Here is a 23,154-nt window from a genome sequence, read left to right as displayed (position 1 = left end):
CCCATCCCTGGTACCTGAGCCACAATGGCCCAGGCTCAGACTCTGTCCCCATCCCTGGTACCTGAGCCACACTGGCCCAGGCTCAGACTCTGTCCCCATCCCTGGTACCTGAGCCACAATGGCCCAGGCTCAGACTCTGTCCCCAGCACTGACCCAGGCTCAGACTCCCGCCCCCCATCTCTGGTACCTAAGCCACACTGGCCCACGCTCAGACTCTCCCCCATCCCTGGCACCTGAGCCACACTGGCCCAGGCTCAGACTCTCCCCCCATCCCTGGCACCTGAGCCACACTGGCCCAGGCTCAGACTCTCCCCCCATCCCTGGTACCTGAGCCACACTGGCCCAGGCTCAGACTCTCCCAGGAACATGAATCACCTGACTGTAGGTACCATCATCATTGCATTCTGGGATGAATACTTGTTGGAACTCCTTCCGGGCCTGCTCCTGGGTATACTTCCTCTCGGCCACACACCTGGACACATCTGTGGGAAGACCAGGGCAGGAGGGGAAGACAACAAATGACTTCTATGAGACAAGCACATGCTGTTGACGATGCTGCCCATCCCCCCCAGCACAGCAGGTGCCTCCCTCTCTGCCACAGGAACTGGGAGGAGCGTGTTCATTTCTCACACTATGTTGAAAAGGAAATGGAGACCGGGGACACCCCCAGAATGTGTCCGTGGGGGAGCAGGTAAGTCTGGATGCCTGGAAACAACAGGCAGGCTCTGTCAGGTCCTTGGGATGCATCCAGATGTAGATGGGAGTCCAGAGACACAGTTCATCTCAAATCATAGGTAACCAACCTGGAGGCAGGTACTGGGTTCCTCACGGCATGGGGACTGATATTCCATTGTAGCTCAACACCTGGCAGAGCTGAGGCCACCTTCCAAATGAATCAAGATTCATCTCTTTCCTCTGCGCCTGAATCTCTAGGGTCTCAAAATCTGTATCGAGTGGTCAGGAAAGCATGGTGCTAAGAAGTGAGACATCCCACAGCCCATGTCAGAAATGAGGCTGTCTCGGAGATTTGCTCAGTGATAGGAGCCATGAGGACTCCAGGGACTCAATGACTGCTGAAAACAGGGAAGTTGGAAACATCTAAGCGGGTTAAGCAAGGCATTCAGAGGTAAATCGCTGCTTCTGCCCATCAGGCGCTGGGCTCAATCCCCCACGTGAATGCAAAAAGTATATTTAGGGCCAGTGTAACATGAGGGCCGGCTTGGGTTTTCTGTCCTGCCCGGTACCCCACAGCTGGCAAGCCCCAAAGAAAATCACACAGAGGATTCATAAGATTATAAACTGATTGGTCCATTAGCTCAGGCTACTTATTAGCTCTTGTAACTTATATTAACCCATCATTCTTGTCTATGTTAGCCATGTGGCTCAGTACCTTTTTCAGTGGGGGCAGATTACATCCTGCTTCTTGGTGGTCTGGGCAGGAATAGAAGGAATGGGCTTGATCCTTCCCAGAATTCTCCTGTTCTCATCACCCCATCTCTACTTCCTGTCTGGTTGACCCGCCTATACTTTCTGCTGGGCCAATCAGCGTTTTACTAAAATATGTGATTGACAGAATACAGACAATTCTCCCGCACCAGGCCAGGAAGATGGTTCAGTGGGCAAAGGCACTTGCCAACAAATTAGTTGACCTAAGTTCAATTCCCAGGACCCACATAGTGGAAGGAAAAAAAACAACTCTTACAAGTTATCCTTTGTACTATAGGGTGTGTGTGTGTGTGTGTGTGTGTGTGTGTGCACATGAGCACACACACACACTCGCAACTCGCACACATCATAGATGAATGGATGGATGATGGTAAGACAGACATACATGCAGATAAATATAATGTAAATTTTAAAAATTTAAAATACATTTGATTCCCATCTAGGGAAAAATGTATCTGAACACATGAACACAGGAATACTGATGAGTTAAGTTCTCATGGAGGGAGAGCAAATGTTTTTGTTTTAGTTTTTTTTTCCTCTTCTGTTGAGCAGAACAGGACCTGGCAGGCATCTGAGAACCACAGGTGAATTCCTGACTCATTCCAAATGCCAGCAAGGAGGCGCTGGGGGTGGGTCTAACATGAACCGGGACCCATCCCATGATGCTGCAAAGAGGGGAGCAGTCCTAAGAAGCAAGTCCACCCAAACAGGGCAAGGTCTGCCGCCATGACCTCCAGCCTCCTTTGGTTTACCCGTCACACCAACCACACTGAATTCAATCCCAGAGGAAGATCAGCTCCCAACATTCCAGCCTCATGGTTGAAATACACTGCAGCCTCTAATAGACACCGCATCCTAAACTGCCCATCCCTCTTCTCTCCACACTTACTCCCTGGAGCTACAACCTTCATTCTCACTGGGGGAACTGACCAGAGGCATCAACTTTCGCACAGCAGCTCCAGGGGACATGGGTGAATCTGAAGAAACTTTTCAGACAGAGATCATGGTCTTCTAGACTTTCTCAGGCCCTTTCTTGTGTCATTGGGACATCAGACACAGTGTGTAGCTGTCATAGACCTTCGTGTCTGAGAGGTACCCTCTGCCTGCTCGGGCCTCCTGCCATCTTGGCCTCTGGCCTGGCATCAGGTGCTCCTAGTATATATTTTAATTTTTAAATTGTGTGTGTGTAAGAGAGAGAGAGAGAAAGAGAGAGACAGAGAGAGACAGAGATAGAGAGGGGTGTGAGGGGGTACAGAGTATATGTGTGCATAAGAGAGAGAGAGCATCTGTGAGACAGACAGACAGAGACAGAGGTTGTAGGGGACACCTCAGCATGTGAAGGTCAGAGGTGACATCCTTGTCCTTCTTCCATCGCTCTACCTGAAACAGGGTTTCTCTCTGAACCTGGCACTTACACCCATTTGACTAGGCTGCTTGGCCAAGAAGCTCCAGGCATCCCCCTGTCTCTGCTTCCCCAAAGCGGGGATCCTAAGCATACGTGGTTATTTCCAGGTTTTATATGGGTAGTGGGACTTGAACTCAAGTCTTCATGAGTCTAAGGTATCCCTTTATTGAATGCACCATCTCTTTGAGCCAGTGCTTGGTATCAATGCACCATAAAACCTGTGACATCAGAGGGTCAGAAACCTACCACCCCTGACAGCCAAGGCCACCTGCCCTCCATACCTCCCTTCAGACATTTGCTGTCAAGTCTGTTCAAGGTCTCCACCAGCGAGGCCCATCCTCGCGAGGCCCATCCTCCCATGGCCGGGTCTGTGGGGGATTTGCAGCCCGAAATGGCAACATAGTATTGTGGGATTTCAGTCCTTTTAGCCAAGGACTTGGGGCAGCAAGGTCGGGGAGTGGTCTCCACTGCTATGTGACAACTGACAGGCTGAGGGGAAGGGTCTCTTGCTCTAGGAGCAGAGCATGCAGCTTGCTGTTGACGCTCCATCCCCTTAGGGCAGCGTCTAACCTGTTCTGAACAGTGAGTGTTTAACCTATTACACATCTAAATCAGTTCTTTCCGACCTCTCCCAGACGCTCATAGGTTCACACTAAAATCTCCTTGTATTTTTCCCCTGGCCCTAAACTACTATGCCCTGATGTTCCCAGCCACACAGAAATCAAACTCTTACACACCTTGAACATTGTATTTTTTCCAAACCTAAATTTTGAGTCGCTTTTGACAGAACAGAATAGAAATATTCTTTTAGCAGAATTTCATTCACTGGTGTTTAGCTTATCTTACTGTTTTTTATTCTTTGCACTCATACAGATTATTTAGACAATAAACAACTCTCCTGTCCAGGGCCCTTGCTGAGAGAGTTTACCCAGGGCCTTTAGTTTCTGTCTGAATCTTAAATCCTCAAAACCGAAGCAAAATAAATATCACCGTGGTACCACTGAACGGCACATAAAATCTCCCCCCTCAGCCATTTTCCAGTTCAGGTCAGTGGCATTTACTGCATTCCCGATGGCGGCACTCTGCCGCCTCCATCCTCTCCAGCTTCGGGATGGGACTGCCACCCTGGGAAGACTTCTGTGTGCAGTACACAGACACCTTCCATCCCCGCCCCTTTCCTCATCCATAGACTTGCCTAGTCTGGACATTGTCTATGGAGAACTACATGCCTATAGTTTATCACATCAAACCCCAGCTTCATCACAGACCAAGAGCCAGCATTTTCGGGTTTGCCCACCCACGGATGGCTTATCCCATCTTGCAGAATCACATACCTGCCACTCTGAGTATTGGCAGGTCAGCTCTGAGTGCCTACTCTCACGTTCTCTGGGTTTAAACACAGGGGCAGCATTGCTGTGCCACAGATGACCTTGTCAGCAGAGGAAAAGCTGCTGAGACCTCCACACTGGCTGCACTGCCTCACGTCCCACAGGCAGGACGATGGTTCCAATGTTTCACCTACATACTTGCTCATGTTTATCTCTCCTCTCCTTTTAAATGGCCCTGGCCATCCTAGCAAACACAACTCTTGGTGATTTTAAAACTATGGATAATTTCTATGTCATAGGAAAATTCAATTTAACTGGAAATTCCAATTTCAATATTCTAGCTAGAACTGGAGGGGTGAGTTAGCAGTTAAGAGCACTGGATGCTCTTCCAGAGGGCCCAAGATCAGTTCTCAGCACCCACACTCGGCAACTCACAACCATGTGTAACCCCAGCTCCAGGGATCCAATGCCCTCCTCTGACCTCTGTTGATAGACACACAGACACACACAGAACAGAGCATATACTCATACAGATACACATACACAAATATAGTCACACAGACACATGTACAAAAGAAAATTTCAATTCACTAAATGTATTAACAATTTAATCACCTAATTGCATATAATTTACTTTTCACTAGAACAGAGAATATATCTTCGGTGAAAATTTAATTAGACATTCTGAGACCTTTTGCTCTGACCCGACAGAGCCAAGACTTTACAAATAAAACAGCCAGGCACCACTAACAATATCCAAACAGAAGATTTTGGTAAATTGTTAATACCAATACATTTTGGAAGCAACTTTTTCCCCAGTCTCAATTGAAGAGTAAAATAGATCCCAGGCAGTCACACGATTGTTGGCGTATAAATTTATATTAGCCCAGAAACCGGCTCTTGCTAGGAAGAAACAATGGACAGAGGGTTGCTGTGGTTATTTCTGCTATTTTTTTTAAAAATTGGAAGCAAATAATTTTTCTTCTTCCTGAAGCCACTCAAACAATAACCAAGCAGTGATTATTCTTCTACCAAAGAATCTTGGTGAGAAGGGTCTCAGGCGAGCAATCAGGGCACATTTTCATGAAGCTTGTGTGAAGAGGCAGCTTGGGGTCTCTGGGCACAGTGGGCACCTCCTTCAGGGACCCCTGTTGGGAAGCAAGTGAGGACCCCAGGTCCCTGATCATGCCTGCCCATGCTGAGATGTTGCGTGCCAAACTATAGACAGTGCCTCTGTCTTTGCTCTTTCTATCGCTGTGATCGGCACATGCGCAGGAGTAACTTGGAAAGCAAAGGGTCTATTTGGCTTAAACTCCCATGTTACAGCCCATCGTTGGGGGAAGCCAGGGCAAGAACTCAAGCAGGAACCTGGAGGAAGAAACCCAGGCAGAGGCCATGGAGGGATTCTGTTTACTGGCTTGCTCCATATGGCTTGCTCGACCAGCTTTCTTATAGAAACCAGAACTACCTGCCCAGGGGTGGCCACACCCATTATGGGTTAGGCCTTCCCACAGCAATTATTAATCAAAAAAATGCCCTCACAACCTTGCATACAGGCAATCTGATGGAGACATTTTCTCAACTAAGGTTCTTCTTCCCAGAGAATTCCAGCTTGTGTCACACTGACAACAGTAACAAAAACAGGACAGCCTCTCACAAGTGTCTTGTGAGGCGCCAGCTCCTTTCGGAGGTGGGTAAATGCCTTGGTGCCTTCTAGCATGGGACAAGGCAGCCAGACCAGATTTGGAACTGGTGTGGCAGATGAGGACACAGGTCTGAGTCTATGGGCCACTCAGTCGCCATAGTTACTGCAATGACCGGCCATGTGAACTCTCTAGGGTCAGGAGCAGTTTTCCCTGTTGTTGCCTGTGGCTCTGTGTAGTGGTCACAGAAATTACAGACGAGGAGAGCCTGCCTTTGATTTTCACTGCCGCAAGTAAAGGCAGACACTGTGTTCCTACGCTGTAATACTTAGACTTTACCCACTTGCAATTTAAGGCCAGACTGAATAAAAAGAAAAAAGAAAAGACAATACTACTGTGACCCTTGGTTTGGAGGCACACTTCCCATCTGTACAGTGGGGTGCTGTGGTGGGGAGCAGAGGCAGATCACTGTCGTCTCTAGCAGCAATCAGCTAAAACAACTTGTCCTGCACCGATGATAGCAGAACAGTTAGTCCTTCATCTAACAGCGGGGGAAAATGATTACAGAGCTAGAGGAACAGACACAAAATTTCATCCTAGATTCATAAGATAGAACATAAAGAATATAACTGGGAAGTGCCGCATACAATCGGCGCTGTGAAGGGACACGAAGGTAAGCAACGAGTCTCCCCACCGTGTGGTAAAGGATCTAACACACGTTTCTACAGCGTGTAAACACGGGGCCTCTGACCATCACCGTCTCTGCCACAAGAAACCACATCACTCCCGCACGTCAAAATGAATGATGCAGTCCCTGGTTCTTTAGAGGGAAGGTTGACTGCCAACCCTCTAAAGAACCTCTAAAGAGGGAGAGCCTGGGCAAGGCTATGCCCAAGGGCCTCTGTGTCCCCATGGAAGCTGCACCCTGAGGTCGCAGTGGAGCAAAGGGGAAAGGCCATTTCCAGCTAAACATTCCACAGCTTTTGCTTGTGCTCCTGGCCCGAGCTCGGCTGGGAAAGAGACGAAGTTCCTATGGTGACTTCTCAAGTCTATAAAGACACAGCAGCAGTGGACTCCTAGGGCAGAGCTGATGTCTCAGAGGACTGTATATATCCTGGGAACCAAAGAAATGCAGGCCAGGTACAGAACAGAGCAGAGTAACAGACTCTCAGGCACACTCAGGAGCAAAGCTAAGCAACCCTCTCTCTCACACTGCACACACTGCAGCCACACTTCGACCTGTGTGCTCACATATGTACTTGTGTGTACTCACACTCGCACCTGTGTACAGGCACATGCTCACACCTGCATACATGCACACACATGTGCTCTCACCCCTACACAGAGCTCTTGTGGTCAGCTAATTTCCTCAGTGGGATGCAGGTGGGTCCACCCATCACGGCAGCGGCCAGCAGAACCATCCAGGCTATTCCCACGGGTCAACCTAGCCCCACATGAGGCTGCATGCTTCCCAACCTGCCTCGGTGTTTCCTTTACCATTATCATGGGGTGGTCTTCAAAGTTGGGATCATAAATGTGTACAGACAAGGGGTAAATGTTAGTGCTTGTGATCCAGTTTCTAGATTGCTGGTTGTCCACCAGCAGACATGGGTTAGAAAGAGGAAGCCTTCCGGTGGGGAGAGCTCCCATTCAGCTGCTCCTACTTCTCGTTTCGGAGGGAGACAGAGTGTTCTCCACGCCACTGTGGAAGGATCCTTACTCCTGGGCCTCTACAGCTCTGGCTTCTCCATCTTGGGGGACTAAGAACAGCTGGGGAGCTGAGCTTGGGTGGAGGTTCAAGGATCGGTTTTTAATCTCTGTTAAATAATGGTGCTAAGGGCACTGTGACCTGTCCTGACAGTGAGAACTCAGAGCAAGGACAACCTTGTATCCCTGTAATGGGGTCGTCTGCCCATGGCCAGCCGTGAGCCCAGGCCCCTTAGGCCTTCCCAGAGACCAGGGTTAGATCTCTGCTATGTCAAGGATCCTGGCAATGACGGGCAGTGGGCACAGGAGGACGAGGCTAGCAGGCAAACACCTGTGTTTCCCTCTCACCCCACATGAGTCCACATCAAGCGCTTGGTCTAGAGACCTTCAAGGGAGCTGTTTTCGAAATCCATTATATCTTTGTTCCCAGAAACCTCAAAATAACTCCAAGACTTCCTAGCATGTGGCCTTTTCCTTTATTTTCCTCGTTTCTCTCCCCCTTTTTTCTGATTCAGTTCCAGAGATTTTGTTGAAAAGAACAGCAGCCATATTGGTCTCAGATCAAAAGAAAAATATTAATGTGTTTTCTGAGTTCTGAAAACACAAACTCCACAAATTTCTATGAAAACACGAGAAAAATCCATCGGCCTAAACCACTGCAATTCCAGCCAGGGTCAATGTCAAATCGTGACATGAGACGTGGACAACATTTTAATCCTATTTAATTAAATGTGGAATAAAATATTTTAATTGTTGTTTACAAACCAGCACATGCAAACGAGACAGTCCCACAAATCTGTCACCCACAAAAATATGTAAAAATGGCCTCAAAATACAAATGCCAGCTGTAATGGAACGCTCTACACTGGGGCCAGCTTCCACACCATCAGAACACAGGGAAAGGCTGGGTGGAAACTTCATGAAGGGGCGAAAAGGAAAACTTGATCTCTTGGCTCTTCATCTCTCTCGGGGGAGCCGGGCTCACAGGGGTCTTACAGAGTCCACAGCATTGGTTGTCTCTGACATAGGACAGAAATGACTAGGCCTGATACAACTCACCCTGAGGCAGCCAATGCTGTGCCTGGAGCTCAGGCTGTGGGGTCCAGTCCCATAAGCCATCCCTCCCCTGGTTGCCATGCAGGTCAGGAGAGGTTACCTACTGAGCTTTAGGGACCGGGTAAGCAACACCTGGTGGTGTAAGCCACCCTAGGCAAAGATGCCAGCCCTTGTGTTAATTCCTTACACCCATGTCTTAGGTGAAAATATAACCCCAGCAAATGAAATTCACTGACCACAGATGGGAACAAGTCAGAGCCTCTGGGGGTTTCACCTGTACCCCAGTGTGCCGGAGGTGTGTGATGGCCACCTGTCTTTAAGAATGCATGTGTGGACGGTACCCTCTCCTCCAGCTCTGTATTTGCCGCCTGGTCTGGCTGCTGCCCCACATAAACACAGCTCCGAAAACTGCTGGAGTCTGTGGTATTTTTATTGTAATCCTTTCTATTTAAGTTAAACTTACTTTGGAGAGGTGTCGCATCTGACTGCCTCTCCCCATCATGTTTTTAGAGGTCTCAAGTTTATGATATAAAATTTCCCCTGTGAAGGGATGAGAACTCCACCGAGGAAATCACCCAGGAACAGAGGCTGCCTGTCAACAGTACTGACACGGGACAGGCTGAGAGGATATCTTTGTCCACTTCTAGCTGGACACTGTCGCAAAGAAATCAAACTGTGACCAGAGCCAGAGACAGCCCAAGTCCCGGGGGGACAGGAGAGCCCCCCACTGTCATTTCGCCACCCTTGAGATCACGGGGGGCCTCATACAGCTGTCCTCCCATTACTGGTCCTCAGAAACCATGGCAGCAGCTGCTCAGTTTGACCACTTCCTTGCGGTCCTTCAGCAGGATACCCAACTGGGGTCATCCAAGAAAATGTGGCAGGAAGCAGGAACAAAAGGCGGCCAGGCTTTGTGGCTCTCCATGACCACGGCAACTTCCCACCATGCTCATTTCTGAAGGCTGAGACCTCCTAGGCAACTGCTTCTAGAAGTTTCTCTCAGGATTACATCCTGGTATTTTCATGTGTTCCTCTTCCTTCTATGCACATCTCCGAGATGAGTAATCGTCAAGGCATAAATGACACTGACATTTTCTTGAAATGTACGTTTAGACGCCAACGAGGGACGGACATGAAGCCAGGTGTTGACTGCTGTCATACCAACTGCCGCAGCTGCTGGCACAATGCCCGGAGGAGACCCGTTAAACCCGAGGACACTGTCAGCCGCACCGTCTTTTCAGGTGTGAGAGAACACCAGGAAGAGCGGTCTGGGACTGGAATGCGAAAGTGGAATCATACACTGGACTCCTTGAATTTGGAAGTATTCCTAAAGTAAACACTTGATCTCTACATAAGCAGACTCTGGAGTCCGGATAGGGATACGGCAGCAAGGGGCAGTCTTAGCACAGCTCCACATACTAACACGGAGAACCCTGCCTCTTCCTGGTGCCATAGGCACCATCCTGCCAGCATGAAACCCAGCCACCTCAGGAGAAGGTATGGGGACAGATTGGGTAGCCTCCATATCTGAGCCCAACTGAAGACACGGTCAGAAACCTCTCAGAGCACAGAGGAGGCGCTGTGAGGAAGCACAGATTCCTGGGGTGGAGCTGAGTGGAGCCATCAGGAAGGATTCTCTGAGACTGCAGAGCACTGTTCGAGGAGTCTTTTCAGGAAAAAGGAAACAGTAGCCCACCAAAGTGATCATCTCTAAGCAAATGTCGAAGCCTAGTGCAAAGCTTGGTGTGATAGAAGCAGACAGGTGTAGTGTTCATTAAAACAGAGTCACCCATGGCCTTCCGGAATGTGCTGAGAGTGTGCATGTGTGAACAAGTACATGCGCAAGAATCCATGTATATGGCTGCATGCTCATGGGACATAAGATCACGTATAAGAATTATGCATGTGACTGCATGTATGCACCACAATGATTAAAAATTAGATTTTTCTCATTCAAGTTTCCTCTGAAGAAGCTAAAGCTAATATTCAGTTTACTAGAAGCTAAACATCTAGAGACAAAGGGCAATGATGTGGAGTATGTATACCATGTCAGGTAGATGAGAGTCAATAAGTTATTTGGATTTTTTGTTTTGGTTTCCCAATAAACAGGAATGAATGTTTAGGGGTGAATAAAAATGTCATTTGTGCTGGGCGGTAGTGGCATACTCCTTTAATCCCAGCACTTGGGAGGCAGAGGTAGGCGGATCTCTGAATTTGAGGCCAACCTGGTCTCCAGAGTGTATTACAGAACAACCAGGGCTACACAGAGACTCCCTCTCAAAAAGAAAATCTTTATTTTCAAACGTCCTCCTTCCCTCGTAACTGCAACCAAAGGCCTATGATCACCAATGGGCTTTCTGTTTGGTTGTTCCTTTTCTGCAGTACTGAGTATTTTTGCTGCAGTATTGGGTTTCTGTCTTGTGTTTGTTTTGATGAAACAGGGTCTCACCGTGCAGCCATATTGGCTTTGAACTCAAGGTGTTCAAGACAAGGATTAGAAGCATGAGCCCCTTTGATTAGCAGTCCTGACCCAGCCAGAGGCAGTCCTAGCCTCAGTTCTGGGCACTGAACCCAGGGTTTTTACTCATGCGAGGCAAGCACACTACCACTGCGCTTCCTCCCAGCTCTCTTCTCGCTTGCCGCTTGCTGTGTGATCTTGAAGAAGTCTCACTAAGTAGCCCAGGCAGGCCTCGACCTCAGGATTCTCCTTCCTCAGCCTCCCGAGTACTGGGATTGCAGGTGTGCCCTACCACACCTGGCCAAAGTGGAAACATTTGGCCTTATCAGTAGGAGAGCGCTCTGAACTATCGGACAGCCAGCCTGTCTGCATTATCTGCAATAGCGATGCAGGTCTGCCTACCAGTACCTTGGACTGCGACAGCAAGAGTAAACGGTTCAGCAACTTGGTTAATTGCAGGCAGAGGCAGGGCCCTGGTGGCGGTTGGTGTGGTTGGGCTGTTTAGATGTGAGGCTTGTCGGGGTTAATGGCTCATCAACTACATCTTCCCAAGGCCAGTTTAGTCTGTGTGGTCTTGTTCCCAGAGATTTGGAGAAAGTAAATCCCCTTCGAAAGCTCTGTGTGTGCTTGCCTCTAAGCTGAACCCCTCATTACGGCAGGAAGCTTTTCCAGGCTTACTCTAAGCCTTAACTCTGGATCTAGCTGCTAATCAGAAGGCTGACGAGTCCATGGGTAAAGTCTACACCAAACTGACTGACGGGGTGTGAACCTCACTCACTAAGAAAGAAGAGCTGGCCGTGATTTTAGAGGCACTGTGAGGGGAACACAAATAAGCCTGAAGCACTGTGGTAAATTTGTTTTACGACAACATGAAATACTCTGGGAGCGTTGGACAATTGGTAAAAATAACTGCTTTGTGGCTGGACGTAGACTGGTTGGTAGAGTCCCTACTAGTATGCAAGAGGTCCTGGTTTTAGTCTCCAGCAGACCATAAGCCAGGTGTGGTGGTACCTGTCTTTAACCCCAGTACTCTGGATTTGGAGGTGCAAGGGTCAGAAGTTCAAGGCCAGCCTTTGCTACATAGCAAGTTCCAAGCTAACCTGGGCTACATAAAACTTTCAAAAAGATATTATTACTTTGAAATTCATAAAAATTGCTCTTCACGTGCTCTGAGAACCAATATGAGACTTTCGAGCTGTTAAGTGTGAGAATAAGTCAGTTATCCACGCCCTTCCACACAGGCCCTCTCTTCTGGCCATGACTGTCACGGCTCACCTTTGCAGTTCCCACGGTGGGCAATCTCCAGCTGCGGATCTTTGCACTTGGCCCGCTGGAACTCACATCGAGACAGGAAGGTCCTCCCGTCGGAGGCGCAGAGGGGCTTCTGGGAGGAGCTGGGGCAGTCGAGGCTGCAGTCTCTGTCTTTGTCTTGGTCAACTCTCAAGAACTTGGGGGAGAGAAAGAAGCAAGAGAGATTTAAAGATCTCTTCCTGGGCAGAAGACAGTCTGCTCCACAGGAACCCGGAGCACTCAGAGAACAGACCAAAGAAATACGGCCTCTCTGCGCTCACACCTGACAGAAACCGCAAGTCAACCTCTCAAAAGTGTAAGTCATCCATGTCACTAGTAAGTGATTGCTGGCCGCAAGTTCAAATCTTAGGTCTGGTGGGAAAACACACGCAGCCCTTTATGAGTGGAAGGTGCTTCTCCACTCCACTTGCTTCCCCTGGGGAACACAGGAAGGTTCCTTGCCATCCTCTTAAGAATCTGTAGACACTCAAACTCCTAGTGGCCAGCTTCTTAATGTAAACTGAGTCCCCCCACACACCTGCACCCCACAAGAAGCCATCATCTGTGGAGAGCTACACTTCAGCATCCTTATTGCAATTCTTAAGAGTCCTCTTCTATGGCTTCCTGTCTAGGCTGTTACTTTTTTGTGTGGGGGGGGTAAGAGTTGTCACAGATGGTTTCTATGACTCTTTCTCAATTGTGAGTCTGCAGCTATCGAGACCACTGCAAAAGTAGCTTCCTTGCCCTTACAGAAGATCATGGATCGTGGACTTCCACATGGTTTCCGGATTCAGGGCAGACTGTGGACATCCACATTGGACTTGAGTTTATTGTTTTATTTCATTTCTTTCTTTTTCTTTTGTATATATGTGTATATACCCCAATGAACTAGGATCTTGGTTTTCTTTTTGATTTTTGTTGTTGTTGTTTTTTTGAGACAGTGTGTTATTATTCCCAGGGTGGCCTCAAACCTGCCATGGAGTTGAGGGTGGCCTTGAACTCCTAATTCTTCTACCTCTACCTTCCGGGTTCCGGGATCCCTAGAGTGCACCACTATGCATTGTTCATCCTGCAATTTTTATTCTTATGTTTTGAAAGTTTTTTTCCATCAAATGTTTTGTTGAATAAATGTTTGGTCCCATAATTGAGAAGCTACTGTACCCCTGAGAAATGTTTTGGAGTCCTCATGCCACACATGCCCCACTGCAGGAAGAGTGAAGGTCAAAGTGGCCACCCTTGCTCACAAGTTCTCACAAGAATGGGTAGCACTGAGACCCTCTTAGTAGGGATATGAGGTTACCCACGGACCATTTTGTATGATGTAGTTCCCAAGAGCAGATTTCCCAGTCCATTGGTTCTTCCTTTCCTCTTTTGTGCCCTTGAATCCCCTGACTCCTAGGGAAATCTTGATCCAGACACTCTGGCCCTGCCTATTCTCCTTGGATGAGGGCTCAAGCACCCTGGACAGCATTCATCTTGCTTCTATCCTTCATGCCCGTGACCCTGTCCTGTCGAGGTGCGCATCAAGCCAGATAGAAGAGCAAGCACAGTGACTCCCAAATGCCAGGAACCAGGAGCCACCACAGATGCCATCACTGCCAGGTATTTCCTGATTTAGCATTAGCAATGCATTAAAAGGGAGAAATCTCTTTAAGGGTGAAGTGGAGAGAAGAAGGGGAGGGGAGAAAGAAGAGCGGGAGGAGGGGAAGAGAAGGAGGAGTGCTGGGGTTTTATGCATGTGCCACACACCCAACTACACAACTCACTTTCTAGGCAGCTGCTCTAGGTGGAGAAGCTCTTTACACCTGCCTCTCTCCTCCCAGCGAGAACTCTTAAGTGCTTGTTCTTTTCATCATGGATAACCCAAAGCAATTCAATCTTGTGCTAGAAAAACCATAAAGAAGGCAAAAGGCACATGGGAAAACCCCGGAGGTGCACAGTTTAGAGCACCCTGAGGGTCCGTATTATCGATCTTGCTGTCTTACACAGGTCAGGACCACCTGCCTATGAATGGTGCCACCCACAGTGGGCTTGGTCCTCCTACATCAATTTATCATCAAAGCAACCCCCCTCAGACGTGACATAGGCCAATCTAATCTAGGGCTTTCTTCTGACTCTATGCTTAGCCAAATGGACATCTGAAACTTAACTAGGGCAGTGAAGCTCTCATGAATGTCCAAGTTTAAACTAAAAGGAAAAGATTTAAACAAAATCAAGACAGGTAAGAAACAGGGGTGAACACTCTCCACATCCTAATATAGAAAAATTCCTGCTACAGCATTGATCAGACCCTTGTCAGTCACGATACAGGGAAGCTGGGGTAGCACATGGAGCAACAACATGTCACCAACAATACACACAATGGCTGTAAGATTCCACAAGTTCTTCCTGAACCACGGTCCTCCACAGTGCTTGTGAGTGCTTCTCATGATGCAAAGTCCCACCTCTGACGTCAAGACCCATCTTTCATTTAGATACAGATCCTTAAACAAGGCACCACCAGGGAAAGGGGCTGAAGCGAAGACAGTGCTGGCCACTTTGAGAGAAAATGGATAACTATGAGATTTCCTGGAGATGGGGATTCTCAGAGCCCACGGATGAGTATTCATTGCCATTCTGCAGCTTGAAGTTTATGGACAAACGGCACCACAGGGTCTGATCTCAAGGTTTGCAGCCCCACATAGGTCCGACACTGTCCCAGGGGAAATAGTCCCCATGAAGAAGCAACATAGGCTCTCCTTCCTCCTCATCTACAAACAAGGCAGGTCTCCGGAGTGAGTGTAGATCTCAACTGTGATACACAAAGCCTTCAAGTTCGGGATTTAGTTCTACACCTCAGCAAGATAGGAGGAGCAAGAAAGCCTCTACACCTCACTGCCTCTGGGTTACACTTGCAGGCTTCTGTAACGAAGAGAAACTACTGAATGAGGTACATATCGTCATGGATTACAGGACTAGATGAAATCTGCGGGCCAGAAAGGCACCTGTGTAGCCAGGGCAGACATGGGGAGACAGTAAGACAGGCTCGGGGTCTAAAACAGGATAGGTCTTGGTTTCAGAGGCTGAATATGCATCGTGTCCTGGGCACTCACAGCCTCTTCCTGTGTGAGGTGGAAAATGATGACACAGCGCCCACTTTATAAGGGTCACTGTGAGCATAGGTGACGGCGCTCTGGAAAACATCTTGACCAGACGTGAAGAAGTCACTGGCAACGAGCCCTACGAACCATATACATGGAGTCCGTTATTTTAAGATGTACATGTCTGCTGTGGCTTTGTTCCAACAGTCACACAAAAACCACTACACCATGTGAGCTTTGGGCAACCCTCCCGTGTGTGGTTATTTCCAGGTAAAAGATTGGGAAAATGCAGAAAAAAAAAAAGAGAGTGAAATTAGGTCAAAAAGTGATAGTTAAATCTTTCAAGAAAGGGTTTAAAAGATGTAGGAAAACTCAGAGGAAGAAAAACAGAAGCTCAGCTCTGTCCCGGGGTGGCTAGAGTCAGTTAGGGACATCTGGTGACCGGTGGACAGGGAGAGGCCAAGGCTAGAGGTCAGTCTCTCAGGACCAAAGATGGGGGAAATGTCACCTTGCATGAGGAGTAAAGCGAGGCCACTCAGGATGCAGGTGCAGTGAAGAACCCAAGCCCACCACCTTGCTGGAGATCTCTGAGCTAGAGTCCTAGACAGAGGGAGACATCAAGACGTCCAGTAGTCATTCTCTCCCCCACCCGCTCTATCTCCCTCCCTCCCTCCCCTCATTTATGGTATTTGTTTTAGTGGACATAAAACCTTGTTTGAATGTTTATAGGCGTATTAGACCTGCCCATTTTGGGCACTAGGATAGCATTTCCTATCTATCTCTCAACTTCTGCCATGTTTGGTCAGGAACACGCAGCCTGGGCTCAGGTATGGGTCAGGCTGTCCTTCTTGTTCTATGATTCTCCTTCTCAAACCCCCAAACATCTCTCTCTCTCTCTCTCTCTCTCTCTCTCTCTCTCTCTCTCTCCTCCTCCTCCTCCTCCTCCTCCTCCTCCTCTTCCTCCTCCTCCTNCTCTCTCCTCCTCCTCCTCCTCCTCCTCCTCCTCCTCTTCCTCCTCCTCCTCCTCCTTTTCCTCCTCCTCCTCCTCCTCCCTACTCTCAGTGATGAGAATAGATACCTTTGCTTGCTGCCAGCTCTTCTTGGATGGAATTCAGCTCATCATCGCTACAGGTTTGTGTTTACAAGAGTCAGTGGGAAGGTCATTATCCCAAATTCTTCCTAATAAGATACCACACGGCTGTTGTTACTTCAATACAAGATTTGCCTTTGGCAATAAGGAAATTACCTCCCTCTGCATTCAGTCATTCCTCTTTGGGGTCAGAGGTGATGTGTCTACAATCTCACTGTGCATTCCTTAGACAGACAGGCTGCTTCATTGTAGAGTGTTTAATGGAAGGCTCCGTGGGCCATGGGCACTGTCTTCAGTGACAACCGAGTAGCAGTTTCCTATCCAAGACCCCAGGAAAAAGCTGAACATGCCAATCAATACCTCCCACTCCAGGTCACAGGTCTGGGTCAGCACACAGGCTTGGGATATAAAAGACCCCACAGCAAAGACTTAGCAAGCCAATTTGGAGCCCTCCAACTGGAAATCACTGGGGAATGGCATTTCCCCATTTATGTAGCCTCCTATGGCACTGGCGCCATGTTGGAGCTCAGTACTGGTTTATTGCCTGAGGAGCCATGTCAGTGTGTCAGGGAGAATGGCAGGGGTCAGAGGAGGAGTTTGGAAACTCATGTGGGACTCCAGGATACCGAACAGCCAGGAACCCTGCGGGAGGAACTGTGCGTCCTCCTCCCTTCATCGCAGTAGCATCTGCCAGGATGCCAGGCTGGGTCTTCCTCTTTTAAGAAGGCTCCTCAGCTCACACTCAGGAATGACCCAGGAAGAAAGTCAAGGCAGGATACAGGGAGAAAGCCTGGGGTCTGGCACTGATTCTAATCCCTGCCTGGGAACTTCTTCAGACAGCACCTCCGCTCTCCCTCACCTTGCTTCACATATGGGAAGGGATTCTTGGAATATTTTTAGTTTTGTTGACACTGTGAGGTAGATGGCCAGGTCACGGAATCCTGGAGAGAAAGCTCTCCCCATCTCTGCACCTCCGGCAGAGCTACCTCACTCCTGAATGCTCCCGTGCTATCTACAGCCTTGGGGGAGGAGGACTATCTTGGAGATAGGGTCTGGTGCTGAGCACCACAGCGCTGGACACTGGCCTGCAGTCTTTCAGCTGACACCTCCCTACCGGGCATTGGGCACTCTTCTCTCAGATGCTACCATGCTGGACACTAGTCCTGTAGCAGGGTCTATGATTCACAGAAACAGTCAACAGTGAGGATTCTTTCAGGCCTGTCTCTTTCAAAAGAACCCTCGGTAGCACAAATATATTTCTCTCCAGACCCTGGAGTTCAATAGAAACCACTGACATGTGCAACTTCTACAATTAAATTAATTGCAATAAAATAAAATTAGAAATTGCATTGCCTACTGGCCCCAGCCACACGTTGAGTTCTTGGTGGTCCCCTGTGGCAGCTGTTGCTGTCCTGACAGTAGAGGCCATAAAACCTATCATCAGAGGCCATTCCTTCCTTATCTAGAAACAAGATTACCTCCCTAAACTCTTTCCCTAAACCTGAGCTTCCCTTGGCAAACGAGGAAGAGTTCTCACTAAGAGAGTGGAAATGAATTCTGCAGCATGTGGCAAGTTAAACGTGTCAAAACTGCAGAGAAAAGAACAATTTTAAAGAAATTACCTTGAAATTCACACTTAATTATAGAGAAGAAAGGTGTGTTTTAATTACAGGAAGAGAATCTGGGGCTTGTGTGGAGGGAAGAAAGGATTTCCAGGGACTTCAGGGAGAGAGGCAGAGTGGAGAGGAGACTCCCATGGGTGACTTTGAAGGAGAGAAGCCCTGAGAAGGGGGGTCCTTGATAGAGGCTTGCTCTGAGAGAGAGGCTCTGACAGAGGTGGCTCACAAAAGCTGGCTCCCGACTCCCAAAATGGCCCAGTACAAAGGCTCATTCCTGACATTAATCCAAGGGAGGCACAGAGAACGAGTCATAAAGTGAGGCTTCTGCAAAGAGAGACCTAGTGATAGACCCAGTATCCATGAGATGTAGCCTAGTGATAGGACCAGCATCCAGGAGATGTAGCCTAGTGATGGACCAGCATCCAGGAGATGTAGCCTAGTGATGGACCAGCATCCGTGAGATGTAGCCTAGTGATAGGACCAGCATCCAGGAGATGTAGCCTAGTGATGGACCAGAATCCAGGAGATGTAGCCTAGTGATGGACCAGCATCCAGGAGATGTAGCCTAGTGATGGACCAGCATCCAGGAGATGTAGCCTAGTGATGGACCAGCATCCAGGAGATGTAGCCTAGTGATAGGACCAGAATCCAGGAGATGTAGCCTAGTGATGGACCAGCATCCAGGAGATGAAGCCTAGTGATGTGACCAGCATCCAGGAGATGTAGCCAAGGGCTACAGCCATGGTTTGGAGTGGGGGAAGAATCTCAGCTCTGTCCCAAGAGGCAGCTCAGCTTTTCTTAACAGCAATTCCACAAAATGCTTGTCAGGTCACTGGCAAGCACAGGGCTTCCACCTTGAAGTTAATGTACATTAGTCTTCACTGAAGAACCCAAAGAATTACATCTATTTTACACATATTACAAAGTATTTAGATGTGACACAAAGACATAAAGGAAACTCAGGTTCTCAGAGGAGATGGATGGGCTGTGGATGAGACCCCAGGATTCTTCCATGAGTCAGCATTAGGGAATATACAGGCTGGAAGTTATCAAACTGACTACCGCCAGCTTCCCAGGTTCTATCTCTGGCAATGCAAGTGACATTAAGGAAGAGCTGGGTGAACAGAACCCAAAGGTTGACACATGAGCCCTCTTCTCTATCCATGAGGGAAGCTTGCGTTAGCCCGGGTACCCTGTAAAAACAGGAAGCACAGTGATTCTTGTCAAAGCATTCAGCTCACCTGCAAAGCTCAGCTCCCACCTGGGGTGTTGGGAGAAAGACCATCACGACATCTAGTCACTGCGCTGTCTCACAGAGGAAAGGAAGGTCTCTGCATGTGACAGAGTGGAACAGCCAGTGAGCAGTGTTCCTTCAGGGCTCTGCCTCTGCTCCTGCCTTCACATACCTGTCTTGAGTTCCTGCATTGTGTTCCTTTGATAACGGCCTAAGTCAATCCTATCCTTCCCGTGTTGCTTTTGGTCACGGAGTTTATCACAGCAACAGAAAACAAACTAACCTAAGACTTCCTTCAGTTCATAACCCCAGAGCCACCAGTTGGGGGACATGAGGCTGGGGAAAGCTAAGACTCAGTCCCTAGTCTATCTGCGGCCATGTCTCTCCCTCCAGATTCTAGAGAACCCATCAGTGCCCTCGCAGTTTCTTGGCCTCCTGAGGCTAGGTGGTACTGGAATCAGCCTAGGCTTACTCCCACCCTTAGGAAAAAGAAAGACAAACTTGCCTGCACCCGCCTACCTAGCTGTCTGTCTCCCTGTCTTAATCAGCAGCCACTGCATTTGCTCAGAAGGCCAGAGAAGAAAGCCCCTCTTCACATCTGGTATCACAGTAACAATTGTCCAGAATCTAGACCAGGGTGCCTAGAATCCTGTCAACCAAGAGAACCACAGGGCTTACAACAGAGACTGAGGTGTGACTAATTTAGGACATTCTGATGACAGTATGACTCCTTAATAGTATCTTCAAGTTCCCAAGCCTACGATGTGGGCAGTTGAGAGATTATAAGAATGTCAGACTACAGAGGGCATTACATAGCCTTCGAAAAGGCAATGAAAGGGAAGAACCAATGAAGACAGTTGAAACGCAGTACACAGAGCTCAGAAGTAAAAGCTCAGATGGAACGACCTCATCGTCATCATTAATCTAAGACATATACTTATTGATAAACAAATATATTGAATTGCCAATTTCTCCAAAACTTACTTGATTTACTAATATTTAGCATACTTTTTATTATTCTATTATCATAAAATATTTTATCAGGTTCATGTAAGTTACACCGTGACACCGTGACAGCCAACTCTCGTGACAACAATGGTGTCCACCCCTATGGTATGGTGGCCTTCTCACCTCAAATGTCATTTTCTGGACAGGAATTTTTTCCTTTGGTTTTAGAGGTTTTAACCTTTGCCCAGCACCCAGACAGAGCAAAGTCACACAATCTCATACAAGGTAAAGCTATAAAGCGACAGCCATCGGTGTCCAAGAATGTGTGCCGGTGCAGTTGGGGCCATTCTCTGTGCAGGTAGCGACACCAGAGAAGTGAGGTCTTTTGCTCAGAATGGGAAACACTCTTCGGGCGGCAGGGTGGCTCTGAGAGGGCTTGGAACATGTGTCTTTGTCTTGGTCCTGCCCACATGTTGTCCCTGAGTCTGTCTCTTAGACTGTCATCCCTTAGGTCACTGTCCCTTCACCTCCAGAGAAGAGTCTGCAGTACATCTGCCCCCCTCAGCAGCAGCTCCAACTCGGTGTCAGTCACAAACATTGGCACTGACCCATGAATGGGCCCACTTTTCTATAGCGTGATATTATCAGGGTGGGAAGACCACCGAGTCCCTCCTCCTTTAAGAGGAACTTCCCTGGGGTTAGGTTAAGCACAGCTATGAGAATTGGGTCCATTTGTGCCCTAAGTACAGGGCAAGGAACAACGTGAGTGTTAGTCTTCCTTGCTGTCTGTGTCTGTGTCATCTCTAAAACAAGGAAACAAAAGCCACCAAAAACTAAAGCAAAGTCCCATGGGGTGACAATAAGCACACACATTTGGGTGTTTGTATATGTCTGCATGTGTGCTGTGTATGTGTGTATCCCTGTATGTTTGCAAACATCCCCCCATGTGTATGTCCCTGTACATGTGTGCACAGTTGTTATCTGTGTGTGTGTGCCCCTGTACACAATCACAGTCGTTGCCATTCTCGTGTGTGTGTGTTTCCCTGTACACGCTCACATAATAGTTGTCATTTGTGTGTGTGTGTGTGTGTGTTTGTGTGTGTGTGTGTGCCTGTGGAGGGTGTGCTAAGGACATACTTGAGACAGTGAGAAGCGGAAAGTCCCATTTAAATCCCCTTGACTTTATGGTTTTGAAAGGCAGGGCTGCATTTTTGCTGTCCTGGGAAATTATCCTTTGAAAAACAACTTTTAATTGTTCCAGACAGGAATCACCAGCAGATCCCAGGAGCTGGGTAATGAACGTCAGGGGTAGATCTTCCTGCAGTGGCCTACACTGCATCTCACTTTCCTGCACGCTCATAGCCCTTGTTACAACAACCACAGGCTCAGCCACCTGGCTAATGACATGAAGGATCCGGCTCACATCTCTCCTTGCTCACAGAAGTCAGCAGCAAACTGTGCAGTGAGGGGGAAGGATGCCTTGTGGAGCTTTAGCTGCAGAGCTGGCCCGCGTGGTTTCCCTTCCCAAAGCCACTGATGGTAGCGGACACTTCCAAACCCGCTATGACTCACCATGGACCAGTATCTGTGGGCAGCTGAGAGGAGGACCATGATCATCTGGTGCTTGAGAACATGATCAAGTGACATTGAGAAGGTCACAGGTCACAGGTCCCGGAGGGGTTACTCTACTACCACCTAAACCTTCCACACAAACAAGTCCCAACCTCAGGAGAGAGAAGAAGGGAGCGCAGCAGGTGGCTAGGGCTCCCTAGGGTACTGGAGCACGGAACTGTATCTCTAACCAACCCCTGTCCAGTACCCTTCTGTGCAGTTCTAAAGAAGTTAAACTTAAAGGAAGTCAAATCACCAGCTGTCTTGCACCATCTTCAGCTCCCTGGCTGCCATAGAACTCCACCTACTAGTGAGTTGCAGGAGCTACCACAGCCCAGAGCAAGAAGACTGTCACCCTGTCTCCAGGAGGCAGGACTGTGAGCTGAGCCCCCCCCACCAGCCCTTCCTCTAATAAAGTTACAGGGTTTGGCTCTGGAGGCAGAGTTGGCACTGGCCGTATACTTGAAGCAGCAGAATATGGACACACTAAGCAGGGAGACAGATGGTGTCCCCAGATCAGCCTCTGGCATCATCACCAAGCCACTGGTGAGTCACCGTGGGTTTGGAAGAGCATCAGCTTTGGAAAGGGACACAAGTGGAACCAGCTCTTCAGCCCAGGGGGCAGATCGCAGCCCCTCCAGGGCAGAATCTCCATCAAGGCGACTGTCCTACCTCACAGAAGGGCTGGCTGTTTATTCTGTAGAGTGGTAAATAGAAAGCATGAGGCAAGCCTCTCTTACTTGCCTTTCTTCTGCTGCAAAGAAACGTGTGGATATTTCATAAAAGTTTCCATGGCATGAGACAGAACCTGAGCAGGAGGGAAGCCACATATCATGGCATTTTTTGATGGGCACCACGCCGCCTCAAGTGTGGTTGTGCTTTCATTTCTGGTTCTGCCATTAGGTTGTTTCTTTGCTGACTGAGAAAGACGCTGAGTCTACAGAACTCATTCACTAAATTGGCTGGGGAGACACAGAACCTATTCACCTATTCTTCCTCCCAGACCAGGGATGCTGACGGATAGTACCCATGGTAGAATGGTGGTCAGCCTCTCTCTCTCTCTCTCTCTCTCTCTCTCTCTCTCTCTCTCTCTCTCTCTCTCTCTCCTCTCCTCTCCTNTCTCTCTCTCTCTCTCTCTCTCTCTCTCTCTCTCTCTCTCTCTCTCTCTCTCTCTCTCCTCTCCTCTCCTCTCCTCTCCTCTCCCACACACACAGAGAAAGACAGAGAGATTCAGAGACA

The 23,154-nt window shown here is 48.5% G+C and overlaps 1 protein-coding gene across 2 annotated transcripts in view; it reads right to left on the bottom strand.

The window, feature by feature from the left end:
- Smoc2 (SPARC related modular calcium binding 2) overlaps positions 1–23,154 on the bottom strand; it is a 129,665-nt gene that overhangs the window by 75,217 nt on the left and 31,294 nt on the right. For both annotated transcript variants that reach the window (XM_050136028.1, XM_050136029.1), the window contains exons 2-3: positions 12,319–12,490; positions 376–482 (exon numbers count right to left, since the gene is read on the bottom strand). In XM_050136028.1, the coding sequence (XP_049991985.1) occupies positions 376–482; positions 12,319–12,490 (279 nt within the window). The remainder of the gene's footprint in view (positions 1–375; positions 483–12,318; positions 12,491–23,154) is intronic.

The sequence above is a fragment of the Alexandromys fortis genome, unplaced genomic scaffold (assembly GCF_014885135.2).
Source record: "Alexandromys fortis isolate MF-2015 unplaced genomic scaffold, M_Fortis_MF-2015_v1.1 scaffold_23, whole genome shotgun sequence".
NCBI classification, from domain to species: Eukaryota; Metazoa; Chordata; class Mammalia; order Rodentia; family Cricetidae; genus Alexandromys; species Alexandromys fortis.
This window is presented reverse-complemented; position numbering and strand designations above follow the sequence as displayed.